Raw genomic sequence first — 23498 nt, 5'->3', positions numbered from 1 at the left:
AGAGAGAGAGAGAGAGAGAGAGAGAGGGAACATCCCGTCAAACAGCGGCGGAGCATCTGAGTTTCTAATGAGGTCACGGAGTGTTCGGGCTCCGGAACAGACGTGAGGAGTTCACTGTCTCATTTACCTTAATCCTGGTTGAATCAGAATTCTGTGGAAAGTGCTCGTTCCCCCGAGGAAGAGGCAGAGATTTCTTCTTGTGAGTCGGTGTTTGAGTTGGAGCAGCACGGCTGGAAATGACAGAGCAGTCGTCAGAGAGAACAGATTCATGAAGGCTTCATTTTTTCCCCCTCTTTCACTCTAAAAATATCACCTTTACCCTCGTTTGCTCTCGGTTCTCTGCTTGTTCTTTGGGTTTGTTAAAGATAAAAACAGGATGTTGGTGTTGGAGATAAAGGTTCGTTGCTCTTTGTTCAGCTAATTGCTTCTGGGGTGAAGGTAACACTTCATTTGAACTCGGGTAATGATTATTAGATGTTGGGCCTCTGTATACACTGCATTGCCAAAAGTATGCAGACGTCTAAAGAATATACCTCCATGTGACATTTAAACACAATATATATAAAACATATTGATTAAAGATATCTATACAGATATAAGACAGTCAAGAAAACCCAAAACAATATTTTAAGCATATGTAACCACAAACTGTATTACACATAAACAGAAAACACAATTAAAACCTCATTGAACTTGAATTAAGAAAATAGTCTTTCACCCTAAAATGTGATCAAGTATATCTTTTCCACATTATTAAAAAAAATAAAAATATCATATATGTGCATATCTACAAATATAAACACAAACAGCTTTGTCTGTAAAAGGCCGATATCAGCTAACGGCTAAATCGGTCGAGCTCTAGAACATATCATTTTAAAATCATTAGCATATGATTATAATACCTCCGCTCTTCTGTGGGGACCTTTAGGGTTAGGGTTAGGGTTAGGTTCGGATGTGGGATTATGGCTGCAGAGATTTTCTTCCATTTATCCTCACGAGCCTAAGTGAGAGTGGCAGTGATGCCGGCTAACGAGGCCTGGTGATGCTCCAGTTCATCCCACAGGTGTTGGATGTGGTTGAGCTCCGGGGGCTCGAGCAGGTCAGTCAAGTTTGTTTGGTCCAACATGTCATTTAAATCTATAGCATCAAGAATCAAGACTCATTTAGAGTTAGATACGTCTACAGATGGAGCTTTTCATTCATACTCTGTAGCCTCAGTGGTGTGTCGTCTCAACTTTGAACCTTTTATGCCTCTGCTTTGTCTCCTGTTCTTACTGAGAAATAACTTCGGGTCATTAACAAACAGACAAGAACAGTCTGACTTTGAGCTTCTCACCACCGACTCTATTGATCTCTGTGTTGAACTTTCTGTTTGCCCGTCTGAAGACCTCCAGCTTGGATCATCAGGTGCTTGCAGAGGTTTGTGTGTTTTTCCCGAAGCAGCAGAGAGATCGATCGTGTGGATAAATGGAAAGTGTGGGAAACGACTGAAAGTCCCTGAGGTGCATCCGATCGTTTCCCAGCGGGTGGGCGGATTAGGGGAGGTGTTGTTGGTCGTTTAGTGGCGGGTGTGTTTGACTGTGTGTGTGTGTGTGTGTGTGTGTGTGTTTGTGTGTACACGCATACGAGTGTCGTGTGCTCAGCTGGTCTGCAGCTGCGTTGTCTCTGAGCACACTGTCCATGCACTTCCTGAAGATCCCAACACAAATCTCATTCATGGTCAGGTCTCATTTTAAGTCTCTGTTCCACCACCGCCGGCGAGTCAACATCCACGAACATCTGTGTCTCTCTCCATCTCCCCTGGATTCTGTCCTTTATTTTAAATGTCCCTGTCTCGTCCATGTGTTTTCATCCTCTTCATGTTCAACTCTCTACAGATTTTGTTTTGCTTTTTACACCACCAATGGTTTTTGAAAAAGCAAAATGCTGTGAAATCTGCCGTGAAAATCAGGAAGTCAATTTCTCACCTTGGTTTGCGGTTGGTGCTGCGGCTGTTAGCGTCTCATTAGCGCAGGTTTGACTTTGACCATAAGTGTGTAACAGTTTTCCTCCTATAAAGAAAAATAACCCAAGTGGCAGTAAATGTATTTCCTGTCATTATATCAGACTCTAGTACTGTTACTGTTTAAACTACCAAATACAGAAAAACTGCAGATTCTCTCATTGTGTTTCTATAATACATATTTATTTATATTAATTATTTATTTATTGCTCTGCTCTGTGTGTCTGTCCAAAGATCACACCAGATGGGATAAATGCAGAGGACTAATTTCCCCATTGCATGAGTGTGTCTATGCATGTTTGTGCATGTGTGTGGGATAAATAAAGTGTATCTTCTTCTTCTTCTTCTTCTATTCTCCACGTAAAGAAGTTGGTTTCTTTGCTAGAGCAGATTTGGGGCTTCACACCATTTGCATCAGTCGCTGAGGCTTTTATGAGTTTTTCCAAAGTTACTCTGACAAAATGGGAATTGTTCCTGTGAAGCTGGAATCAAGGAAGTTCATGTGGTCACAGAAACGAAGTCAAGCAGCGAGTGACTGGTTTCTTCACCTCTCATTCAAAGTGCCGGGATCGTATTTGGATCAGATGTGTTTCACATGGCTCCGGTCGATGAGTTCTGGAGGATGCGGTGTTTTCTCTTTTCGGTCATGACGTGTGCAAAGTTATTTTGGTCTGTGGTCTGTCATTTCTATTAAAGAAGTGAAAACAGCGGATGGATTTCCCCAGTGGGCTGAGCCTGAATATCCAACCAGCTCTCTGCTCTGTTTCATTCTTGAGGAGCAACCTGTACAACCTGGACAAAGTCAGCAACATATCACATCTGACGTGTGGAGACAAATAACCTCAACAGTCTTCTCTGGTTATAAAACAAATGTTCTAGTAAACATGTCTTTTGCAAAGACGGTTCTCCTTCTCTTTGACTGTTTCCAGGAAATATTTAACTGTAAATCTGCTGTTTAATGGATCCTTGTTGTAGGTAAAACTTCCACATCAAGGATTTTCCCCGAAAGCTGTTGAAGTATTTGAGGTTACAGAAAGAATTTTGGATTTCAAGAGTCTTCTCTTCCTCTCCAGGCGTTGGTTGAACAGTGTTGTCATCAGTCCGTCCCTCAGGCAGCACCAGTCCTCCCAGTCTGCTGCTCGGACCCCTCCAGCTTTCATCAGCCTCTTCTGACCCGAGCCAGGAGGGAAACAGATTGGTTTTCCTAAAAGCTTTCTAGCTCCAGAGCAAATACTACACTTCACTTCCTGATGTTTGCATGAAACTTACTGGGGAGTCTCTGGTTTCTACTTGTATAATTGGTTTGGCTTTTGAATCAACGAGAAACAAAAAGAGAAGTGAGTTAACCACATTATTGGAATCGGGACTTTAGTAGTTTAATTTGTGACCTGCAGACTTTTTGAAAACTGCTTGTGTGGCACTGAAGCTTCCAGACTTTTTAACAGCTTCTGTAGAGAAACACGCAAAACACAGAGATCAGAGCAAAGGTCAATTCCTATTTTACTCTCTTCCAAAAAGTTTAATTTCCTCACTGCCTCAGCAGCTCCTTTCGAAATCATCAAGCCCCGAGTCAAGGCAACAGCGTCAGACAATGGATTTCAAACACAAACTCTATTAAATAGTACACGACACCTCGGTTTTGTACAATAAAGCAGACCAAACAGTTTCTCTATAGTCGAGCTGCTTTCACTGGATTGGAATGACGGGATTTCTTGTTTATTTAACATAAGTGCTCATGAGGTAATTAACCTTGCTATAAACAGCCAGCTCCCCTGTGGTTCAGTGGAACTTTAACACGTAAGAAATTGTAAAAATGGAATGAAACGTGCAGTAGCTGGAAGGGGTAGATTTAATGGAAAACCACAGAGGTTAGAAACAAGTATATCTGGCAAGAAGAAGCTGAAATGAAGCTGGTAGAATTGTCTTTTGTTTTATTTATTTATTTTTATCCGTTGCAGATATACTATTTGCTTTTTGGATCCTCTTCTGCTCTGATCCTCGCTGTAGATCATCAAATCCTCGTCTTTCACCGACGCTGAACTCCTTGAGCTCTTAGAACAGAATGATGTATTTATTGTGCTGATAAAACCTCAGTGTAGCTGCTCGGCTCCTCATCATCTCAGTCTGAGTCCAACCTGCCTACGTGGCCAAAGGGGAAGAGAAGTGATTTCAAGCTCAGGAGACTTCTGCCCGTTTAGCAGACAACTCTTGGATTTGATAACTCGCCCACTGGCAGCTGATAAGAAACAGGATCTCTGGCCCAGTTTCCCCCCCCCCCTCAGGGAATAACACCGACTAGGATATCACTTTGCTTTTGATGTATTATTGAGCTTAACCTGACGGAGCACTTGTGGTGAAACCTCCAGGTTTTATTGTCTTATTCCTCCTTGTGTGGACTGGTGCACTTCAGATGAACAAAGTACCAGAGGAAGTGGTTTTGACTTGTGAAGTGTTGACTGACAGACGTCTGACGATCTAGGCGGAGTTCCCTGTGGCTCACGTTCCTTTATTTGACGTACAAATCCATATTATTTAGGCTCAAGGTCAAGTTGGATGTGGGTATTTGCTGGTGTTGCTGCTCATTGTTACTTTGGCCCACCGGGAAAGTTAACATGAATATTTCCACATAAAACTCTGCAGCTCTGTGATTCTCTTCTCTCATCTCACTCCTGTTTCTCCATGTTTCTGACACTAGGATTAGAAACGGTTCAGTTTCTGCAGCGTCCTCTCTGTTAACGTTCTGCCGAGTGGCTTCAAGGGTTTCCCCCCCGAGCTTCCAGCACATGATGCAACGTGCATGTAACGGTCTGGAGCAAGAAGGAGTGTGACAGGCAGCGTCATTATTATTACAGCCCTGGCTTGTCTTGTAACCCTGGAGCTCTGAAGTGTGGACAACATGGTGCTCCTCAGGGTTAGGACTGGTTTATGATGGGAGAGGATTGTGGTTTCGGAGCCGTGTTGCGTTCAGCGGCAGCAGCAAACCACCAACACTTAACAAGCTGTCTGGAAAATGTGGTGCGTTTATTATGCACCCAAAGGATATTGTGGAAATGTAATGTCACCTACAGTATAGACTTCTCTCCCTGAGGTTTTAAGCTGTTACAGACAAAGACGTCTCCTGATGGCAGAACATGGAAAGATGTCTTTTTATTTTCATGAAGTCAGAATTTCAGAATCTCTTTTCTTTGGTTGGTTTCTTCCATACTTTGTTAATACATTTAATGTTTACTTTAAACTAGTACTATAATAGAAATATTGTCTCATGAAATCTGATTAAAAAGCCATTTCCAAATAACATTAGATACTGGCATTTATTGAATCATTACATTTTCACATAAAACTAATTTGCCCCCATCCAGAGTCCTGGGAAAGATGAGGTGTAAGAAGAGATGGTAACTCTAAGCTCCTGCTGTCAATTGGCTTTTCACCTTTGCACGAAATGCAAGTTGTGGTAAAAAAAAAAAAGAAAGTGTGTGAGACAGGGGGGGGGGGACCCACTTCTGGGATTAGCAATGCAGACAAAAACAAAGCGTGCAAAGTGTCAGAGGATTTCTAGATGTCAAAGTGACATTTTGAGCTAATGATTTCGTTGAACCCTGGTTTGAGGTGAAAATTAAGAAAATAGGACAGAGTTACAAAGTTCAGGCAGCGTCAGTAGTAAAGATGAAGTAGTTAAAGTTCATCAAAACCTACAAAATGTACATGTCATGATGATTGAAGTCATGATGATTGAATCGTTGCTAAACTGATTCCTTCTGAAACAATTCCTCTGCAGAACTCTTAAAGTCACTGCGGGCAGAGACAAACATGGAAAGACATTTTAACATGTGATATAAAAGCCTCCCAGAATAATCTGTACAATCTGATAGAAGCAGCATCTTGATTATTTCTTACTGCTCAGGACATGAGGTCATCCCTCCCTAGTCACCACAACATATGTGTGTGTCTCCCAGCATTTGCTAGTAACTTGTGTGCATTGTCAGTCCACGGCAGAGAGGCTGTACACAAACATATATGTTTAGTTGTGTGTGTGTGTGTAGGATGTGATTGTCGTGCTTGGAGTTTATCTATCTGGCGGCTGAGGAAACACTGGGGGTCAGAGCTCGAGGATCAAAGCGTCTGCAGGTTGCCAGCAGGTACTTGTTGAGGGTTTTTCACGGAGACTAACAGCTAGGTGTGATCTCCTGTTGTTGGGCGACTGTGAGCGAGAAGAGAGGCCTGCTTCTAAATCTGGAAGCTTTGCACCCACACAGTAACTCACACATGCTCCAACACACACACACGGCTGCACTGAGGTACTGTTGCTTTTGGATTAAGTTTCCCCAACAGCGGTAAATCAGACTCATTCTGGAGAGCAGCGAGACTTTTCATTAGTGAGGAGACAGGCTCTGTGTGTGTGTGTGTGTGTGAAATGTCTTTTTGCTTATGCTGCAGGTTTTATCATTATAAAACTATCACAGAGTTTCCAGTCAGGAGCCGTGTTTACTTGGTTATTGCCTCCGTCAACGAGGTCGAGTTCTCATCTGTGTTTGTTTGTTAGTTTGAAAGATTACTCGAAAGCTACGCAATCAATTTCAATGAAATATTGAGGGCAGTAAAGTGTGGTTTCTTTCACTTTCTTTAACATTGTGAGATCGTTTTTCAACATTTTCATTGATTTCTCAAAAATCTGGCATTATACATCGACTGATATCCACGAGTGTTTCTAATTTTGGTTCAGATCCAAAATAAAAATCCAGATCTAGTGAATTTGAATGTGGTTTCAGGAGGAGACTGATCTGTTTAAGGTTTCTATCAAGTGTTTTGTTCCAACTTTCAGGATTTACAACCTTTTCCTTTCCAAATGGAAGATGAAACCTCAGCTTCTCGGAATTTCATTGTATATTGAGCCCAGGCTCTTGGTAGCTGATTCTGTAGATTAATCTGCAGTATTTCAAATATTGAACCTGTGGTTTGTTTTATATTGTTGATATTGAGTCACCTTAGTCTTCAGTACTTGTGGTTATCGGTGCTTTTGCAGTTTTCACTAATGCCAAGGTCATCTTGCAGATCTTGCAGACTTTATGTTTTTCATACTAAACATGAGTGCCTAGCGACAGGGGGTCAGACACTTCTGGATCTCTCACCCTCGACTTCACCCCGTCCTCTGCTCTGATCGGCTTTAGTTGTCACAGATTTGTCTAGTTTGGGGAGACAGTCTGTCGATGTCTCTGAAGAGTTCACACAAAGCGATGTGCGACTGTAGACGTGGCTCCAATCTCTGGCTTTTGTCGGCGCCAAGTTTAGTTGGCAAGTGGAAAATAAGTCTAAAAATCACGTAGTTAAGATTCTCTGTGTGACTCTGCTCTTTCTTATCATCTCTCTGTGCTGAAGTTTTAATAAAAAGCACTTGGGGGATGCTTGCTGACTTCTTTCCACGTCTGACGCTTCAGGAGTTGTGCTCCGCAGGATGATGAGGAACCGGGTGACAGAGCCAGAAATAACAAAACCGCCATTACTCCTTTGGTTTCATCTCTGCTCTAAAAGTTTCAAACTGTTGAAGTAAAGACCTCATCGCTCTGATTGTCTCTGGAGTTTTTCCTCAAGTTCATCCAACGCTGACGCCATTAACCTGAAAATCCGTCGGCGATCTAAACACAACACACGTTAACATCACAACATCAGTTCTCTGTGGAGTGATATGGACGTGCTGAGAATATGGCGAATAAAAACATGTTGGAAGCCACTAGCACGGACTGTAAAAACAGAAATGATGTTCCCGGCGTGCAGAGCAGCAGATGGAGCGGAGACATCACAGGCTCCTCGGGATCTGGAGCGTTACACTGCACATTAGAAGTAACGGCACTGCAGGGATCATGGTTATGAAGCAGAGAGAATAGCATATGGCTCTTTGCCTGTTTGATTTTTACGTGTTTATTTTGAACAGACATGAGAATTTGCTTCTGAATTCAAAATCAGAAACAAAGAGGAACATGCCGTAGGCTATAAGCAAGATGTTAGTCATTTAACACAATGTCTGATGAAGAAATTACAGATTAGATTCTTGTTATGGCTCTTTATTCACGATCTGATTCGCTCTGTCTTCTTCCTTCTTTTGCAACCCAGTTTATTGCCTCCTTCTCCTCACTCTCTCATGTCCACTCTTTCTCTTCTTGCATGTCGAACACCGGCCAAGACAAACACACTCTGCAGCGTCTAAATCCTGCAGATTAGAACAATTTACATACTCTTCAGGAGTTTACCCAGACATTACAATTGAGTACCACCCCAAGTCTAACTTCCTCGACAAGAACCGCTCTTTAAGCAACTTCTGAAACAAACTATTGTCCATCTTGAATTATGTACCCACCTAGATCAGCTCTGCGTGCTTTTCTTTTGGCCGCATCACCTAAACCACTTGAGTGATGAGTGGGATTTTATGTTAAAATGACAAGGCAATGAGCTTGACCTGGCTTCGACCTGACAACTGATGCTAACAGCTGCTGAGTGTTCTCGCTTGTTGTAGGACACCGGGGTCGAGGATGGGGGTCATGTCCTCCACTGGTTGAACCTGAACTGCAGTTTGACCCAGTTTAGCGACTGGTTCGCTAATGAACTCTCAGACGGACAGGATGCAGGAGGAGCCCGACACCTTTTAGAGCAGCTTACGTATCCGGGGATGAGGAGTCATTTCTTCACTGTACTTTTCAGGAGACAAGCAGCATAATAGGAACTAGTGGGAAGGGAAACGTTAAAGAGAGCTGCAGCAACGTAGCAGTAACTAACAGCTCTGTATTCATTCCAAGAAATCTTTGCTCTTTCTTCCAAGAAATACAACAACACCTCTTTTCTTCATCCCACTGGGTCTTTTCCTGGAGAGTCTGACCTGTGTTTACTACACCCAATTGAAATTACATTTTCAGAAGTAGAGGAGCAGCGGTTCTACTCCAAGCTCCCTCCGGACGTCTGATCTCCTTATCTGTATTTCAATTAAGATTTGAGTCTGTAGAGATTATATTAAAAGATATAAAAAGCACAAGTGAGGGAGGACACTGATATTTCGGCTGATGAGACCAAAATCATTCCAAGATCCACACTGACCCAGGAAACAGCATTTCTTCTTGCACCTAACTTCGTGCACCTGGGCGTTGTCGGACCATTTGTTCCAAAGTCCTTACAGTCTATGAATAGAGGGAATATATCTTCTGAATGAACCTAATTTTAAACCCTGAATAAGCACATTGCTCTCAGGTCAGCCGGGCCGGTCAAGACGCTTCAGACAGCGGCGGCCGAGCGGCGCCGGGGAAGCGGCCGCACTTACTGTAAGTCGATGAATGGACCGGGGCTGCAAGTGGATTGGCCGAGGGCCCGCTCTTCAAACTGGACTGAAGAACTGGGAGTGCAGAGCCAGAGCAGATGGTAGCACTCAGCCCGCCTCCGCCCCCCCCCCCTCTGCAGGACCAGTTTGGATTAACTACACGAGTATCTTCACTGCGATGAACACAAACACAACAAACCTTTTTTCCTGACTGCTGAGCTTTGGCATCCATCAGTGGAAAGAGGAGGAGAGGGATTTCTTTTAAGGAGCTGATAGAGATGAAACTGAAAGTCTCGGGGGGGGGGGGGGGGGGGCGGCGCTCGCTCGCAGATGTTCGTCCTTCGGTTGCACCTCTGTTCATTTGTTTGAGTTTTTCTTGCTCTGTCACGTTTGTCCTTTTTTCATTTCTCCGTCTCTCCCTCTGTAACTCAAGCACTTTTTCCACTCCTTTTTTTATGCTCTGTCGATTCTTCTCCTCCTCTGGCAGCAGCCTTGACAAACCTTGGCTGCGTTAAAAGGTCCCAGTTGCTTTGTTGATTAAGTGGGAAAGAAGCTTTGTACCTTCCTCTCTGTTTAATTAGTGATTGATCGCTTCCATCTTCCCTCCTCCGCATTATCTCCTCTCCTGACTCTCGCTCTCGCCTGTTCTCTCTCTCTCTCTGCACATTCATCAAATACATTTTCAATTGAGACAGAGGCTTCGCACCTTGAAGTCTCGACATTGTGGCGGCACACTGCCAGAAGCAGGCGGTGGTGTCTTTTCCTTTTTTTCCCCAGCCTTCCCATCATTCCTCCGACACCTCGGTCAGAGTGCAGTTTCTACAGCTGGTTAAACACAGCTTGGGGTAAGCCGAAACAACGTGCCGTTTACACGGAGCCTCATGACCTCCGACCCCTGTGGACGGCCACTCTTACCAGCGGCCTCTTGCTGCCTTCATTAACTTAAAGGCAGAGTACTTTTTAAACACTGCGGTAAAACGTTATAACACCACATCCAAAGGGTAAAGAGAGGTAGCAAACTTTAAAGGATCTGGAGAGCAGAGGTTTATTTTTGTAGTTAATCCGTCCTTCAATGTGACATTTGCTGCGTTGACATTTTAAATGCTTCTCTGAGGATTTACCACTTGACCTCTGTGTCTCTTTATTTCTCATTCGGGCGACAAGGTTCACTTGGTCGTCTTCTGTTAATCAGTGTTAAAAAGAGAGCATATTTTCTATGCTGCATAAAATCTCTCTCCAGCTACAGAGGTATTTTGTGTATTTGAGGTTTTCTTGGATAAGCAACTTTCAAATTTGCACGATGACTTTTAGAGAACATTTGACGTCCCTTGGTTTCTTTTGGATTAATCGTCAAATCAGAAAAACGTCTAACTCTTTAGAAATACCCACAGCATGGTTGACCTATAGTGGTACAGATGTTTATCTTGAGCTGTTTACCTGCCTTTTAAACCCTTCTTGGTTTCTCTATTTTTCAAAATGGCAAAAACATGCAGCTTCCAGGCGCCTGTAACTCTGCTTCTCTGCTGAGAAGTGACCTGAGTGGCTTAGGTGAAATACAAGAAAAAAATATAACAGATATTCCACTTTACAAAGGTGATAGTGTTCTCCTGCCGACGCCAGGACGGTGCCCCATGTGGAGATGGAAGATTAGAAATCTGAAGGAGGAGGGAGCTGGCGGCGGCGTGCGTGAGCACAGATGTGTGTTTGTTTCTGGTCAGACAGACGAGTGAAGTCCTCGACCTCACCGACGACATCATTCAGCTTTTGAGCTCAGCAGCCCTGGTCCAGTGACCCCAGTCGTGTCTAGTGTTGGCTTCTATGGGCACAAGCCCGAGTTTTGAATGGTTGGACCAGACTCCCACCAGAACAACTGGAGATCGGCAGGGGATGGTTTGAATTCCTGAAGATTCCTGAGCTCTGTTTTCACCTGTGTTGTTGCCCAATTCAACATTAGAGTAGAAAGAAATAATTGTGTAACACGACATGGGAGGCTTATGAAAAGTAGAGCAGGTGGGATATAAAATAAATTTGTTCAGGCGTAACATGAACTGTCCAGTCTCTATTAAAGAAGAAATCCCAAGCAGCCAGTTCGTGACAGACATAAATCATGACACTGCAAGTTTATTCAGCCCTGACCCAAAGTGGCCCCCTTCCCTCCCGGACGCTACAATTACCCTGTTGTCATTAGGAAGTTGTGTTATGCTCCTCTTCCTCGGTCGGACTCACACTGAGACCCCTGACTCCTTGTAAAACCGACAGCAGTGCTGCTGCTATTAAACCTCAGCGTAGTGTCGGCCAGCGTTTCCTGGCAGAGCTCGGTTTTCTTTCCAAGACACTTTAAGAACTGGGCAACGGTGGAAGATGTTTGTGATGTCAAATTAGAGCCGTTCTGGAGACGGGGAACAAAAGATTTATACCTAAAGCATCACTATGCAAATGTTGGAGCCACTTTCAATCGCACTCTTTGCGATCTCCTGTTGGAAGTGGTGACTCTTAAATCTAATCCAACTGACAGTCAAAGCTCAAATTACCAGAATGGTTCCATCAAGTTCAGGAGTAATTCCAAACTTTAGAACTTCAGTTATCGACACTTAGAAAATGGTAAAAAGCAGCGTTTATTACCAATATCTTGCAAAATATGAAGAATTCTGAGTGTTTCCTTTGGCACCAAACTGCAACTGGTCCCATTTACAGAGGAGGAACTTGATTTAAGAGCAACTTGACTCCAAAGGTTCACAAATTTCAGCGAGAGCTTTCCACTGTTTACATTATCATGCATTAAGTGGACAGTAGTCTGTAAGACCACCGGCCGAGAATGAGCCCGGTCCTGCCTCAGCGAGAGAAAGTTCCCCCGTAAAACTTATGTTGGACGAAACACAAGAATTTGCTCTCTGCAAACCGCTCCGTCCCTCTCGCCCCGGGCCAGACCTCACTCTACCTGTCACACATAAGGCTCCTCTTGTGCAGTGAGAGAGAGAGAGAGAGAGAGAGAGAGAGAGAGAGAGAGAGAGAGAGAGAGAGAGAGAGAGAGAGAGAGAGAGAGAGAGAGAGAGAGAGAGAGAGAGAGAGAGAGAGAGAGAGAGAGAGAGAGAGAGCTATAGAAAAGAGAGGCCTTTTAAAAGGTAGATTAAGAAAGGATTTCTATCTTGTAGTACTCCCAATGTTCAGCTCCAATCCTCTATTGACTCTTTTGGGGGATATCACATAAATATAAATGCAGTTTAGTTTATAGCGTTTGGCCACTGGACCAACAATCTAATGAAGAACTGAGCCATAAAAGAAAAAGGCAAAGCTGGAATCTCCTAAAGATGGACAACACTTTTATATCCACTCCCACCAAACACCTGAAAGAAAAAGATAAACTCAAGTAATGATTCCTAAATCCTCACTCAGCTATGAGATTATCAGACATAAACAAGTGCACAACCGGACAGTTGTGAAAACATAAACTCCTTGCTGCAGATTAAAATGGGACTGAACCAGTCACTTCTTCCAGTGCAGTTGTCATCCTCCTCTTAGCTGCAGAGTCAGATGCAGTAATAAACCCCATCACCTCACATCTGGGAGGTTGCTGGTTCCAGTTCTGCAGCTGGCATCAGGACGCTGAGTGCACTACCTCATTTAGCCAGGGTGGGAACAGAGAGTCATGATTTTGGAGGAAGAAATTTGGCAGATTTCACTTGTTAAACAACACAAATAAATTTTCCTGATTGGACCACAATGTTTAATGATTTGTGACATGTGTACGTGACCGCATCTGCCAGGCTTAAGCCAGAAAACCATAGTGCAGTCATTATCATATGACGTATTTCAAAATTAAAACTGTTACAATAGTAAGTAATTAAATATTTGGGTGAAATAAATACGCCCAAACTTGTGGAATGAATACTTAAATACTAAATGTCTTAAATGACTGGAGCCATTTCTCCGTCTGCCACCGAAGTCACTAAACATTAACTCTGTCTCCATCCATCTCTCCATCACTTCCTCCCAGTGGGATCGGTTCTTATTTACACTGGTTTGGCTACTGTGGAATGTCCCTGATAATATTGAATGTTTAGGGTCAGTTTCCCCTTTGCCCGACGAGCTAATTGCTTTTTCTCTTTTATTTATTTATCTTTCCACCCTGGGAACTAATAGCTCGTGTCTGAATAATGAGACCCACGATAACGGAGTGACCTCCTGTGGGCGGGCGGGGGTCACCGGGGGACACGGGCTGAGATTTGGTTGAGTCAGTTTTGGCTTCGACACTTTGTGGACATGTCACAGAAAACAGATCGGTGAGGAAACGCTGCAGAGAGAATTTGGAAGCGATCCCCGGTGATGCAGATGGCAACGGCAAATTAATGCAGACAGGATCGGTAATAGATGCACGTTGCTGTGGATCTCGTTGTCAACAGCTGCATCAGTTGTTTATGTAACCACCCAGTTGTGGAGCACACCTACTCAGCAGCAACACAAATACAAGTTGTGTGCAACCAGGGAAACTCGTACTCCAGAATGATTCAATCTCAACGGTTGGAGCAGGAAATACCCGGAACAATCTCCCGTGGTCTTTTTTCCGGTGGCGACTAATTATCAAACGAAGTGTGTTGATAATTTAAAAACAGATGTTTATCCAGTTCATCCGAGCATGAATCTAAATATCTGTGGTGATAAGCCAGGTTCTGCTCCAGCATCGGCGATGGCCAGGTCTGAAACGACTTATTCAGATTCCCGTTAACCATCTGGTTCATCTCACCGTCGGTTGAAATGGAAGCGGCTGTAAATAAAGCTGTTTCCATTTCATGGGATAATCAGCTGGGCCGAGTTTAGCTGGTGTCCTGTTGTCGGCCTCTCGGAGAACATGAACTCATGATGGCTTTATAGTGGAAAATCTCCTCCTACTTTATGAGATCTTGGCTGCAACAAACACATTGTGAAAATGTATACTTTACATTTTCGATGTAGGTATCAATCGTGTGTGTAGATTTAAATGTTTTTTTTAAGAGGTCAAACTCAGTTCAGAAGAAGCTTTCAGCCACCTTAACTTTAAATTAGTTTCAGGATTTACCAAACAGAACAAGCTTCTTTTATACTACACATGAAAGCTGCTCTAACTTCCCACGTTGGAAACCTCATGTGGCAGCTCCACATATTTATTTGCATTTCTCAGCATATGAACGACTTCATTGTAACTGTGCTTAGCAAAAAAACTATAAAACTACATCAGGGGGGAATGTAGAGTTATTTTACAGTCGAGAAGTATTTGCAAATCAAAATGACAAAAACACGAGTTGAGCAGCCGACCTGATACTTTACGTTTAGCATTTGAAGTGCTCGTTTGACGACTTTATCATAAGTGAAATACAGAAACTTAGTCTGGGAATAGGAGACATATGACACTTATATTCAGGTTCTTAGGTCTAATTTGAGTTATCACTTGAAAAGGAAGAAAATAACTCTTACCTCAGACTGCCCAGTGCTGCAGCTCCTCCTTTCAGCCTCTGTCTTAAACACTTGTTTGATTTCTATTGACTTCTATCGCCCTGGAGACAGAGAAACCACAACAAAGATGTGAGAAAATCATATTTTCATCATTTCTCCGAACCCACTCTTTAAACAGAAGGCGACATCTTCCCATACAAATCATCCCTGGTACGTCTTCTCAGTACTGGTTTCCATGTGTGGCTCATTGGGCTCAGCTGCTGCAGGAAGGTGCTTGCAACATCGTGCAATCAGCGCTTCCCACTGGAATGAATAAATTGAAGCGTTATCGACCACAAACGGCCTGTTTTGGATAAAACTCACTTTGTTTCTGAATCGGATTGAGATGATGTGGTGTCTGAGACATTCTCTGTGTGTTAAACTGTTTCTGTGCACATGATCCACGCTGGACTCTCCTTTTGGGGTCAGGGGTCAAGACTCTGGAACAACCTGCCACAGGAGATCAATCTTGAAGAGTCTGATTCCTCATACTGTAAATTGTGCTGTATGAACCATTGTGAAATCCTCTCTAATTACTCCTGTCTGAGCATCACATTCCTCACATACAGGAGAGTCACATGTGCAGGTGCTTCCTCATTCCATAATCTCACATTTCTACTTGAATGTGACGGCAGGAATGTGATCTTTTCTTCTTCACTGGTTTCCTTTCCCTCTGGAGATGACACAGTATGAACATTTCACTTTGTCCAGTGAGCAAAATGATCTTTTTTGGTTATTTTCAAAATGTGCTGGAAATGCTGCATAGAAAGAAAATCCCATAAACAAACCCACAGTTCATCCGGCACCTTCACTTGGAAAGCTTTTGCTGACTGCAGTTTAAATGATGATTCAGATTTGAAACAGGCTGTGTGGTCTTTTTCAATTCTTGCACTTCTTGCTTTTCATAACAGTTTGCGTCTGACATCACAACAACATCTCACGGACACTCAGACATTCAATATTTCAAGATCTTCCAGCAAGAGCTTAATTTTAAATGCAAGAAATGAGCAATTTCACATCTGTGTTACATCAGTGTTTCCTCATTGTTTGTTTACCGGCTTTTCGTTTCCCCATTAACACAATCTTTTTATTTAGTTTTGTGTAGAACTGGCTGTTATCTTGAGTGTTTGGGCCTTTTGCTATAACTTCTGGCAGATGTGTTCTCATATGAGTTCACAGTTCAAGTCAATCTCGTTTAAATCTTTATGAAAACAAGACAATCACACAAAGAGAGCGGCTGTGGGGGCGGCAGCGGGTTTCTGAGATGCGGTGTGACCACGGCCGCAGAGGATTTATCGCATCATTCTGAGGTTTTTGCATCTTTAAAGTCTGGAATCAAGTTCATGACCCACTTGTTCTGGATTGTTTCTGAAACAAGGCCTTGTGTGCTCGTGAGTTCTCGTAGTGTACGTGCACAGAGGTGAACCCGTCAGAACCGTGGACATGTTCCTGTTTCTGATGATCTGTGAGGATTTTAAATCAGAGATGATCGAGGTTTGGTTGGATTCCAGACTCTCGTCATGTGTGGCAGCTCATTACAAACTGCTGTGTTCTGAATGACAGCCGAGGTTCTCCGGGCCAGTTGGACGTGTCCAGATAATATCCATCATCACCTCATTATTATGACCCACATTTCTTTTCTTTCTCTCTGTGATCAGGCCTCAACTTCGAAAAGGCTGAGCTTGAAAGAAAAGTTTGACAGTTTTGTTTCATACCCACGAGACCTGTATATTGTTCTTTGTCTGGAGTCCATGTTATAATGTAACCAAAGTATGGAAAACTCCTGCAGATTCTATCAGTAATACTGAACTTTGAATCATCTGCAGTGTTGCAAGTATTGTGCTCTTATTTTTTTGTGTTGAGGTGATTTTAAATATAGCATTTTGTCTATTTCTCTATTTGTGCTGTGGTCAAACTGAACTTCAGTCCTACAGATGCAACTCGTCTTTATCCCTAGAACCAGTTATGCAAATTTCTTTAAATTCCTAAAAAGTTTCCTCAAAGAATCATTTAACTTTCCCGCAGTATACTCTCTGATATTATCCCTCCTGCATCTACAGCACAATGAACCCAGTAACTCACATTTGCATTTCTTATTCGGGAGTAATGTAGTTATAAATGTCTGGTAACTGTGTTTTTCTTTAGTTTGGTTTCTTGAAACACTTTCTTGCATGAACAATATCCCTGAAATCATGTTGCATGTTCTCACATGGTCCAAGAAACAGGGAGTTCACCTCACTGCAGCCAGTTGTTCCTCAGTGACTCGAGAACTCAATCACCTTTCAGCATCTTGTTCTTCATTCATCTACTTTGAAGAACTGACTGTGAGCTTTAGCTAGAGGACATGCACTGAGTCTCCTGAGCCTTCCTCTCTCTCTCATGCCCAGCTCCAGAGCAGGTGGTGCTCAGACTCGGCCAAGGCTGATTACTCCGAGAAGTCACACCCTGAGTGGAATTACTCCCAGCTGACGTCGTCCTGCACTGACACGATTCATACTGTTACGGCTCTATTCCCACTACTGATGGTTTTATTAATTTGAAACTATCCCGTCAGTGAAGCCGAACCCCTCCAGCGAGATCAGCTGCTTGGTGACAGATAGAGTTTGTCTCATGGACGATGGAGGACACAGGACGAGCAGTGACTCTGCAGAGCTCCATGGGAACTTGAGCGACATCTTTTAATTTTCATGGAAATCGGTCCAGCTGTTACGTCTCTGACCCAGAAGAGGAACATCTGCAGTGATGTCACTGTTGGACCGAGACGACGAGGAGGGGCCGGCCGAGCTGTGGGAATGTTGGCCGAACTTCACCTCTGACAGAAGAGAAGACGAAAAGGAAAGTCTGTGTGGTGAAGCAGCCAATTGCAGATATTCTGATTCCAGGATGTGATCCTCTGGGACACCTCAGTGTTATTTATTTTAATTGCTGTGGTCTGTGGGGGTTTCAATCCTATTAGTGCATTGGGGGAGGGGGGGCTCGCTTCCTGTGGAGGACCCTCACTCGCCACGCACATGCCTACACACACACTGCTCTCGTGGACGTCTTTTAACGTTGGCACTCTTCAACTCTCTCTCTTTTGCTTTGTCGCTCTTTCACTCGCACACACACACACACACACACACACACACACCATGTGGTAAAGCCTAATTTACAGGAACTGCCACTGCGCAGCACGTGTGTACTCCTGGAGGCTAACGCCTTCCAGATGCCCGCCGTCTGTACCCTGTGCCCGCTCGCACTAACACAACAGACGATTGTTCCAGGGGTCGTCCCGCTAAGGAGAACCAGGTGTTGTGGGGACTGAGTCTGTGTGTGAGAGCGAGAGAGAGAGAGAGAGAGAGAGAGAGAGAGCGAGTGCATGCGGGGGAGAAAGGACATGTTGTTGGGAGGCGGGGGATTCACAAAGCACTAGCATGTCTGTCGGAGATATAATAACGTGTGTGTGTGACAGACAGATCTAGAGCAAATGTGCATCCAGCCGTGCACGAGTGTGTGATGACATGGGAGCAGGCATCAGAAAGATGGAAGCTCCTTCTCACCCTCTTGGAAAACGTTGATGGGGTGAATGTGATGTGTTGTCAAAGAGGAACACATCAGTTTAACTGTTGACCTCTGAGTCCGTACATGTATCTCTCACCATCACCTGGGAAGGATTCACCTGGTGGAGATGTCCTTGCTCTGGGTTGGAAGGAAGCAGCCTCGGAAGGATGTGGCCCCTGAGTTCAGTCACAGCTCAGAAAACAGTTGTCATACATCATTAATACCATAATTGCAGCATTGCGATGAATGAAGCTCGAGACAGGAAATGAACGACAGCAACATTCTGCACCATGAGAGTTTAGCCTCTTACTCCATGTGTGTTTCCATGTGGTCGAGCAGCCGTTTCCTTTGTTTTTTGACTTTTCATCTCTGTTTATTTGTCTCAGGTAAATGTGTCAGTATCTCACTGAGATGTATTTCCAGTTCCCCTCCTCTAACACCACCTCTCCACGTCTGCTTCCTGCAGAGCGCGGGTCCCAGGGCGCCTTGGACCTCACGGAGCTGATCGGCGTCCCCCTCCCTCCCTCCGTCTCCTTCGTCACCGGGTTCGAGGGTTACCCGGCGTACAGCTTCGGACCGGACGCCAACGTGGGCCGCCTCACAAAGTCCTTCATCCCCGACCCGTTCTACAACGACTTCGCCGTCACGGTCATCGCCAAGCCCACCACGCGGCGTGGCGGCGTGCTGTTCGCCATCACAGACGCTTATCAAAAAGTAAGTCATGCTGATTGCCTTTAACTCCACTCACATTAGCTCCTCCCATTTTAATTGTTCACCATCTTGTTGTCAAGATTGTGCACTTAGGTGTAGCGCTGTCAGAAGTGGAGGATGGATCCCAGAGGGTCGTGCTGTTCTACACGGACCCGGAGACGACAGCCGGGACCCAGGAAGCAGCTTCCTTCAAGATGGGCGACCTGACGGGAAGATGGGCGAGGTTCACCCTGACGGTGCAGGGGGCGGAGGTGGGAGTCACATCAGCATTGAAAAGGATAAAGGAACAAGAATGAATCAATAAAATAAAAAAAAACACAATTTGTGTACAAGTATGATAAAAAGTCTTTAAAAATGGGTCACAAATATATTTAAATATTATTTAAATAGCTGCCAACTGTGGTTAATACCAAACCTGATATTTACAGCAGAGGATTTATGAGTATTTGCAGCTGCAGATGTGGGATCGACTCAACATAAACTACAGTTCCCTTGTTGGTCATAATGAAAGATCGTGTTTCGTAGACTTCTGCTGCAGAGGAACAAACTGCTAGAGCCTTTAGATTTACACTGGCGATAAGTTAAATCCACTTTTGGCTTTTGTCCATTAGTTCTTTCTGTGACCACAAGGAGAAAAATGAAATATCACCAGATATATCCCTGAATAATTTCTGATGCAGTAAGTTTTTGTGTGTTTTCTGTAAAAAAGACTTGCTTTCATCGGTTTTCTGACACGTACGTCAGCCGCTGTCATTTATTTCAAATCTAATCTGTTATCAAAGGCAGTCAATTTCTAATTTAGCTACATTTGACACTTTTATCTTTTGCAGATGTTCATTTAATATGTGAGAAAGTCACACTCAGCTGACGGCTCAGATCTGTGGATGTGAACCTAACTGTAGAGAATAAACATCTTTTCACCATTCTATCATTCTATTGTTCAGTTTAATAATGCGATTTTATGTTGTGTTTCCCAGGTGCGTCTCTACATGGACTGTGAGGAGTATCACCGGGTCGCCTTCGTCAGGAGTCCGCAGCCTCTGACGTTCGAGGCCAGCTCGGGGATCTTTGTGGGAAACGCCGGCGGCACGGGCCTGGAGAAGTTTGTGGTGAGTCCGGACGGGGATTGGATTTCCTAGAGAAGTTGATCATGTGTGTGCAGCCTGTGTCACAATTCAGACGACACTGAAGGCCCCTCTGAAATGGGAAGTACAACCTTCGAAGGATGCAGCCTCTGAACTGGGATACTGCAGAGCCTGTGTCCCAGTTCTCTCCCAGCATCAATATTTAAAAATGTCCTCTTCTGAGCCTCATTGAATATCTATGAATTCCCTGAGTCAGATCCATTGTATAAATGAGTTGAGAGCAGATGTGGAACAGACAGAGAAACGTGGCGTTTTTGGGAGGTTTCCTATTTTACATTTGAGACATGAACACAATAGTCTTTGTTGGCAGCTTTGCGACCACCGCAGGAGACGAGGAATGAATGACTGCTTGTGTTTATGAGCCTCGTCCTGAGAGAGACCACATAACGGACTCGTCATATGTGATTTACATATCTGGAGAATAGACGAAGGCCTCAAAAGCGGCAGAATATCGAGGGTTCAGGGGTGGCGGTTCCATTCCCATACATCTGTTGTTAGACATATCCCAGAGGACACGATAGAGAAGTGCTGAGAGATCAGATGCTCTCGATCTTATATTTCACCCCCAGACATCTTTAAAAGGAACAAATTAACCAGTAAACGCTTCAGGACGTTCCTCTCAATCATCTATGATTTGCTGTTTTGTAATTGCTTTGAGATGGAAGAAGAAGATGGCTTGGTGCAAAGGGAATATCGTTCAATTAGGGGATGTATCTGCAAAAGTTTGGCAAGTGCAGCCAGAAAGATGAGATTTAAAGATGTTAAATCCGAATTCAGAAGTCGTAAAACATGTGACATCATCAATTTAATTAAATTTGATTTAATTGGAGAAGAGCTCATTGTGAAAATGTCAACAGTTCTTTCCCTTCCCCCCCCCCCGTGGCCAGTGGCTAAATTCAAAAAAACACATGACCTCTGACCTCAACAACTCAATCCAGGCCTTGTCTTCTTCCTGTTTGTGTGTGAGTTCATGTGACGGAAATAAGATGTTTTATCTGCTAGGACAGTGGAAAGAAGTTCTTATCGCCAAGCAACTTTATTTTACCCAATAACATTTTAATGGAGGACATCTGAGGAGCGAGTGAGAGGAGTGCAGGATCCGGGCAGAGGGAGCGGGTGTGTTTGTTCAGGAATCTCTTCGTCTCAGAGGGGGAGTCATTTTGTTCAGGAACGAACCTAAAAAAAGGTTTTCTACTAACTGTGGTTTAACATCAGCTCTGACAGACGTGTTCACATCGTGCCTGGAGAAGAACAACCTCACTGTTCCATTTAAAATCTCAAAAAATACTCTAACTTCACTTCATAAACCAGTCACGTCGTGTTCTATAGTAATGTTTGAGTTTCCTCTCATGTCTGATATTTTGAATCCATTAGTTTTCACTGACTAGATTCATATTCCTCTCAGGAGGAAAACAAACTTTCCCTAAATGTCAGCCTCATATATTTTGTCAGAGCGTTGACCTATTCCAAGATTTTCCATTTATCCTCTAAAGTTTATTTCTTCTGGTGCCAGAGTGTTTGGAGAATTGTGCCATTAACGTAATGTTGATCTGATCCATTCAAAGTTTTCTACTTTTCTACTTTTCTGAACTGATCAGCGACCTGGACCCACGTCTCTGTGAACTAAGAGTCCTTCTCTTACACTTGGAAACTACTTTTAGAGCCTAAATGCTTTGTGAATTTCTCCTAAACCACAAAAAAAGCAATACTGATACGGTTGATATTTATATTTATACTAACTTGGCCATAGAAATATGATATTAGAAAATTACAGGAATAAAAGAAGCAGACTATGATCTTTCTTTTTGTGCATTTTCACCATGAACTGGCAAAACACTGCCAGAAAATGATTCTCAAAAAGAAGAATAGTGTCATGAATCAAGTCTGGCCCTGTCGTCACTTATAACTGCAACTGACACGACAGCAGAAAATCATGCTTCTTCCCATCTCTCCTCCCAGAAAGCTCCATCCCGTTTCACTGCTCCCTCTCCTCACACAAAGAGGGACCAGTAGTAAGTGTTGGTTTCCAGCTGCTCGGTGTTTGAACTGGCAGCTCCGTCTCAGATCCACCCAGGAGGAGATCGGTAGCAGCAGCAGCATTTCCCTGCAGACGCGCACGCAAACAAATCCGCAAAAAAATATCTCCTGCCACACTGACTCAGTCTCTCGTAGTTAGTTTTATGCTTTGCTTAGTTTCACCCCCCATGTTGGGTGCAGGGAACTGTTTGTGTATCTGAGAGGGAGCACGAGTGAGCGATCCGTTTTACGAGTCCTCTGCTTCTCCCTCAGCAACTCTCTGTGTTTTTCTTCCTCATAATGTCAAAGAAATTCACTCTGTTGGCCAAGTACGCTCCTGATGAAGTGTGCGTCTCTTCATGGTGCGTGTGGAGACTCTTTAAAAAGTGCTGTCTGGATAAAATTGTGTTTTCGACGCCAGTGTTTCTCTCTCCACCTTTTCTGGAATTCGCCATAAACGATAATGGATAATATGTATAATGAAGCTTTAGCTGTTAAAAACAGTCGTTAAGTCCTAATTAAATTAACTAGTGAGACTTTTGTCAAACTTCACCAGTTTATTTTATGTTGAGTTGAATGTGTCTTGACTCTGGACTCATGATGTGAGTTCTCTCTCAGTGTCAGTCACTGCACACACAGTCAGTAGTGAACCTCCATGTGAAGAACACCCACACATTCACACTGTGGCCTAGACACTGTATTCTCTCAGATAAAGTAGTGATATAACTTTGTTCTTCCAATACCATCACTTGTCTGTATAAAGTTTGAAATCCAAAGCAGCTATTCAGAATATGCCAAGTTTTAAAAAAGTGTCTTGTCAGTGAAAGTTATTTATTGTTGTTTATTCCCTGTTTAAATCACGGACTGTAAATATAGATGGATGACTCAGCTCCACTTCCTCATTCTGTAGCTCAAACTCTGATGGACGACAGGAGCAGGGACAATGTCGTCCATCTTTATTTACTGTTTAAGTTTGTTTACAAGTTTTAAACGTGAGCAGCTCCGTGGTCTTTCATCATCTTGAGTTGCTGTAAATAAAAGTATCTGTCTTAGTGTCTTCTCACGTGTATTCGCTTCTGAGAGCCTGAGGCTAGTTTGGATTCGGTCGCCCGTGTTGTAAACGTGTCGATCAAACCCGCCCGACAGCGTCACCCCCCCCACTCGCTGACCTCACGTGTTTACCTTCCTGCAATTACAAAGTTCCACAAACTGTCGTCCACCGTTCAGCCTGGATTCTGTGGCCTGACTTCAGGGGGAATTCACATAGTAAAGTTGTTTGAGATTGTGCGGCACAAACTTCTTTGTTTGCTGCACAAACACA

The 23498-nt window shown here is 43.6% G+C and overlaps 1 protein-coding gene across 2 annotated transcripts in view; it reads left to right on the top strand.

Annotated features, from left to right (window-relative positions):
* Positions 1-23498, top strand: part of LOC133026832 (collagen alpha-1(XVIII) chain-like) — a 46550-nt gene that overhangs the window by 6648 nt on the left and 16404 nt on the right. For both annotated transcript variants that reach the window (XM_061093808.1, XM_061093807.1), the window contains exons 3-5: positions 18772-19019; positions 19097-19267; positions 19994-20125. In XM_061093808.1, the coding sequence (XP_060949791.1) occupies positions 18772-19019; positions 19097-19267; positions 19994-20125 (551 nt within the window). The remainder of the gene's footprint in view (positions 1-18771; positions 19020-19096; positions 19268-19993; positions 20126-23498) is intronic.

The sequence above is a fragment of the Limanda limanda genome, chromosome 20, assembly GCF_963576545.1.
Source record: "Limanda limanda chromosome 20, fLimLim1.1, whole genome shotgun sequence".
Classification (NCBI taxonomy): domain Eukaryota; kingdom Metazoa; phylum Chordata; class Actinopteri; order Pleuronectiformes; family Pleuronectidae; genus Limanda; species Limanda limanda.
The sequence above is the reverse complement of the archived record's forward strand: the minus strand, read 5'-3'. Positions and strand labels throughout refer to the sequence as shown.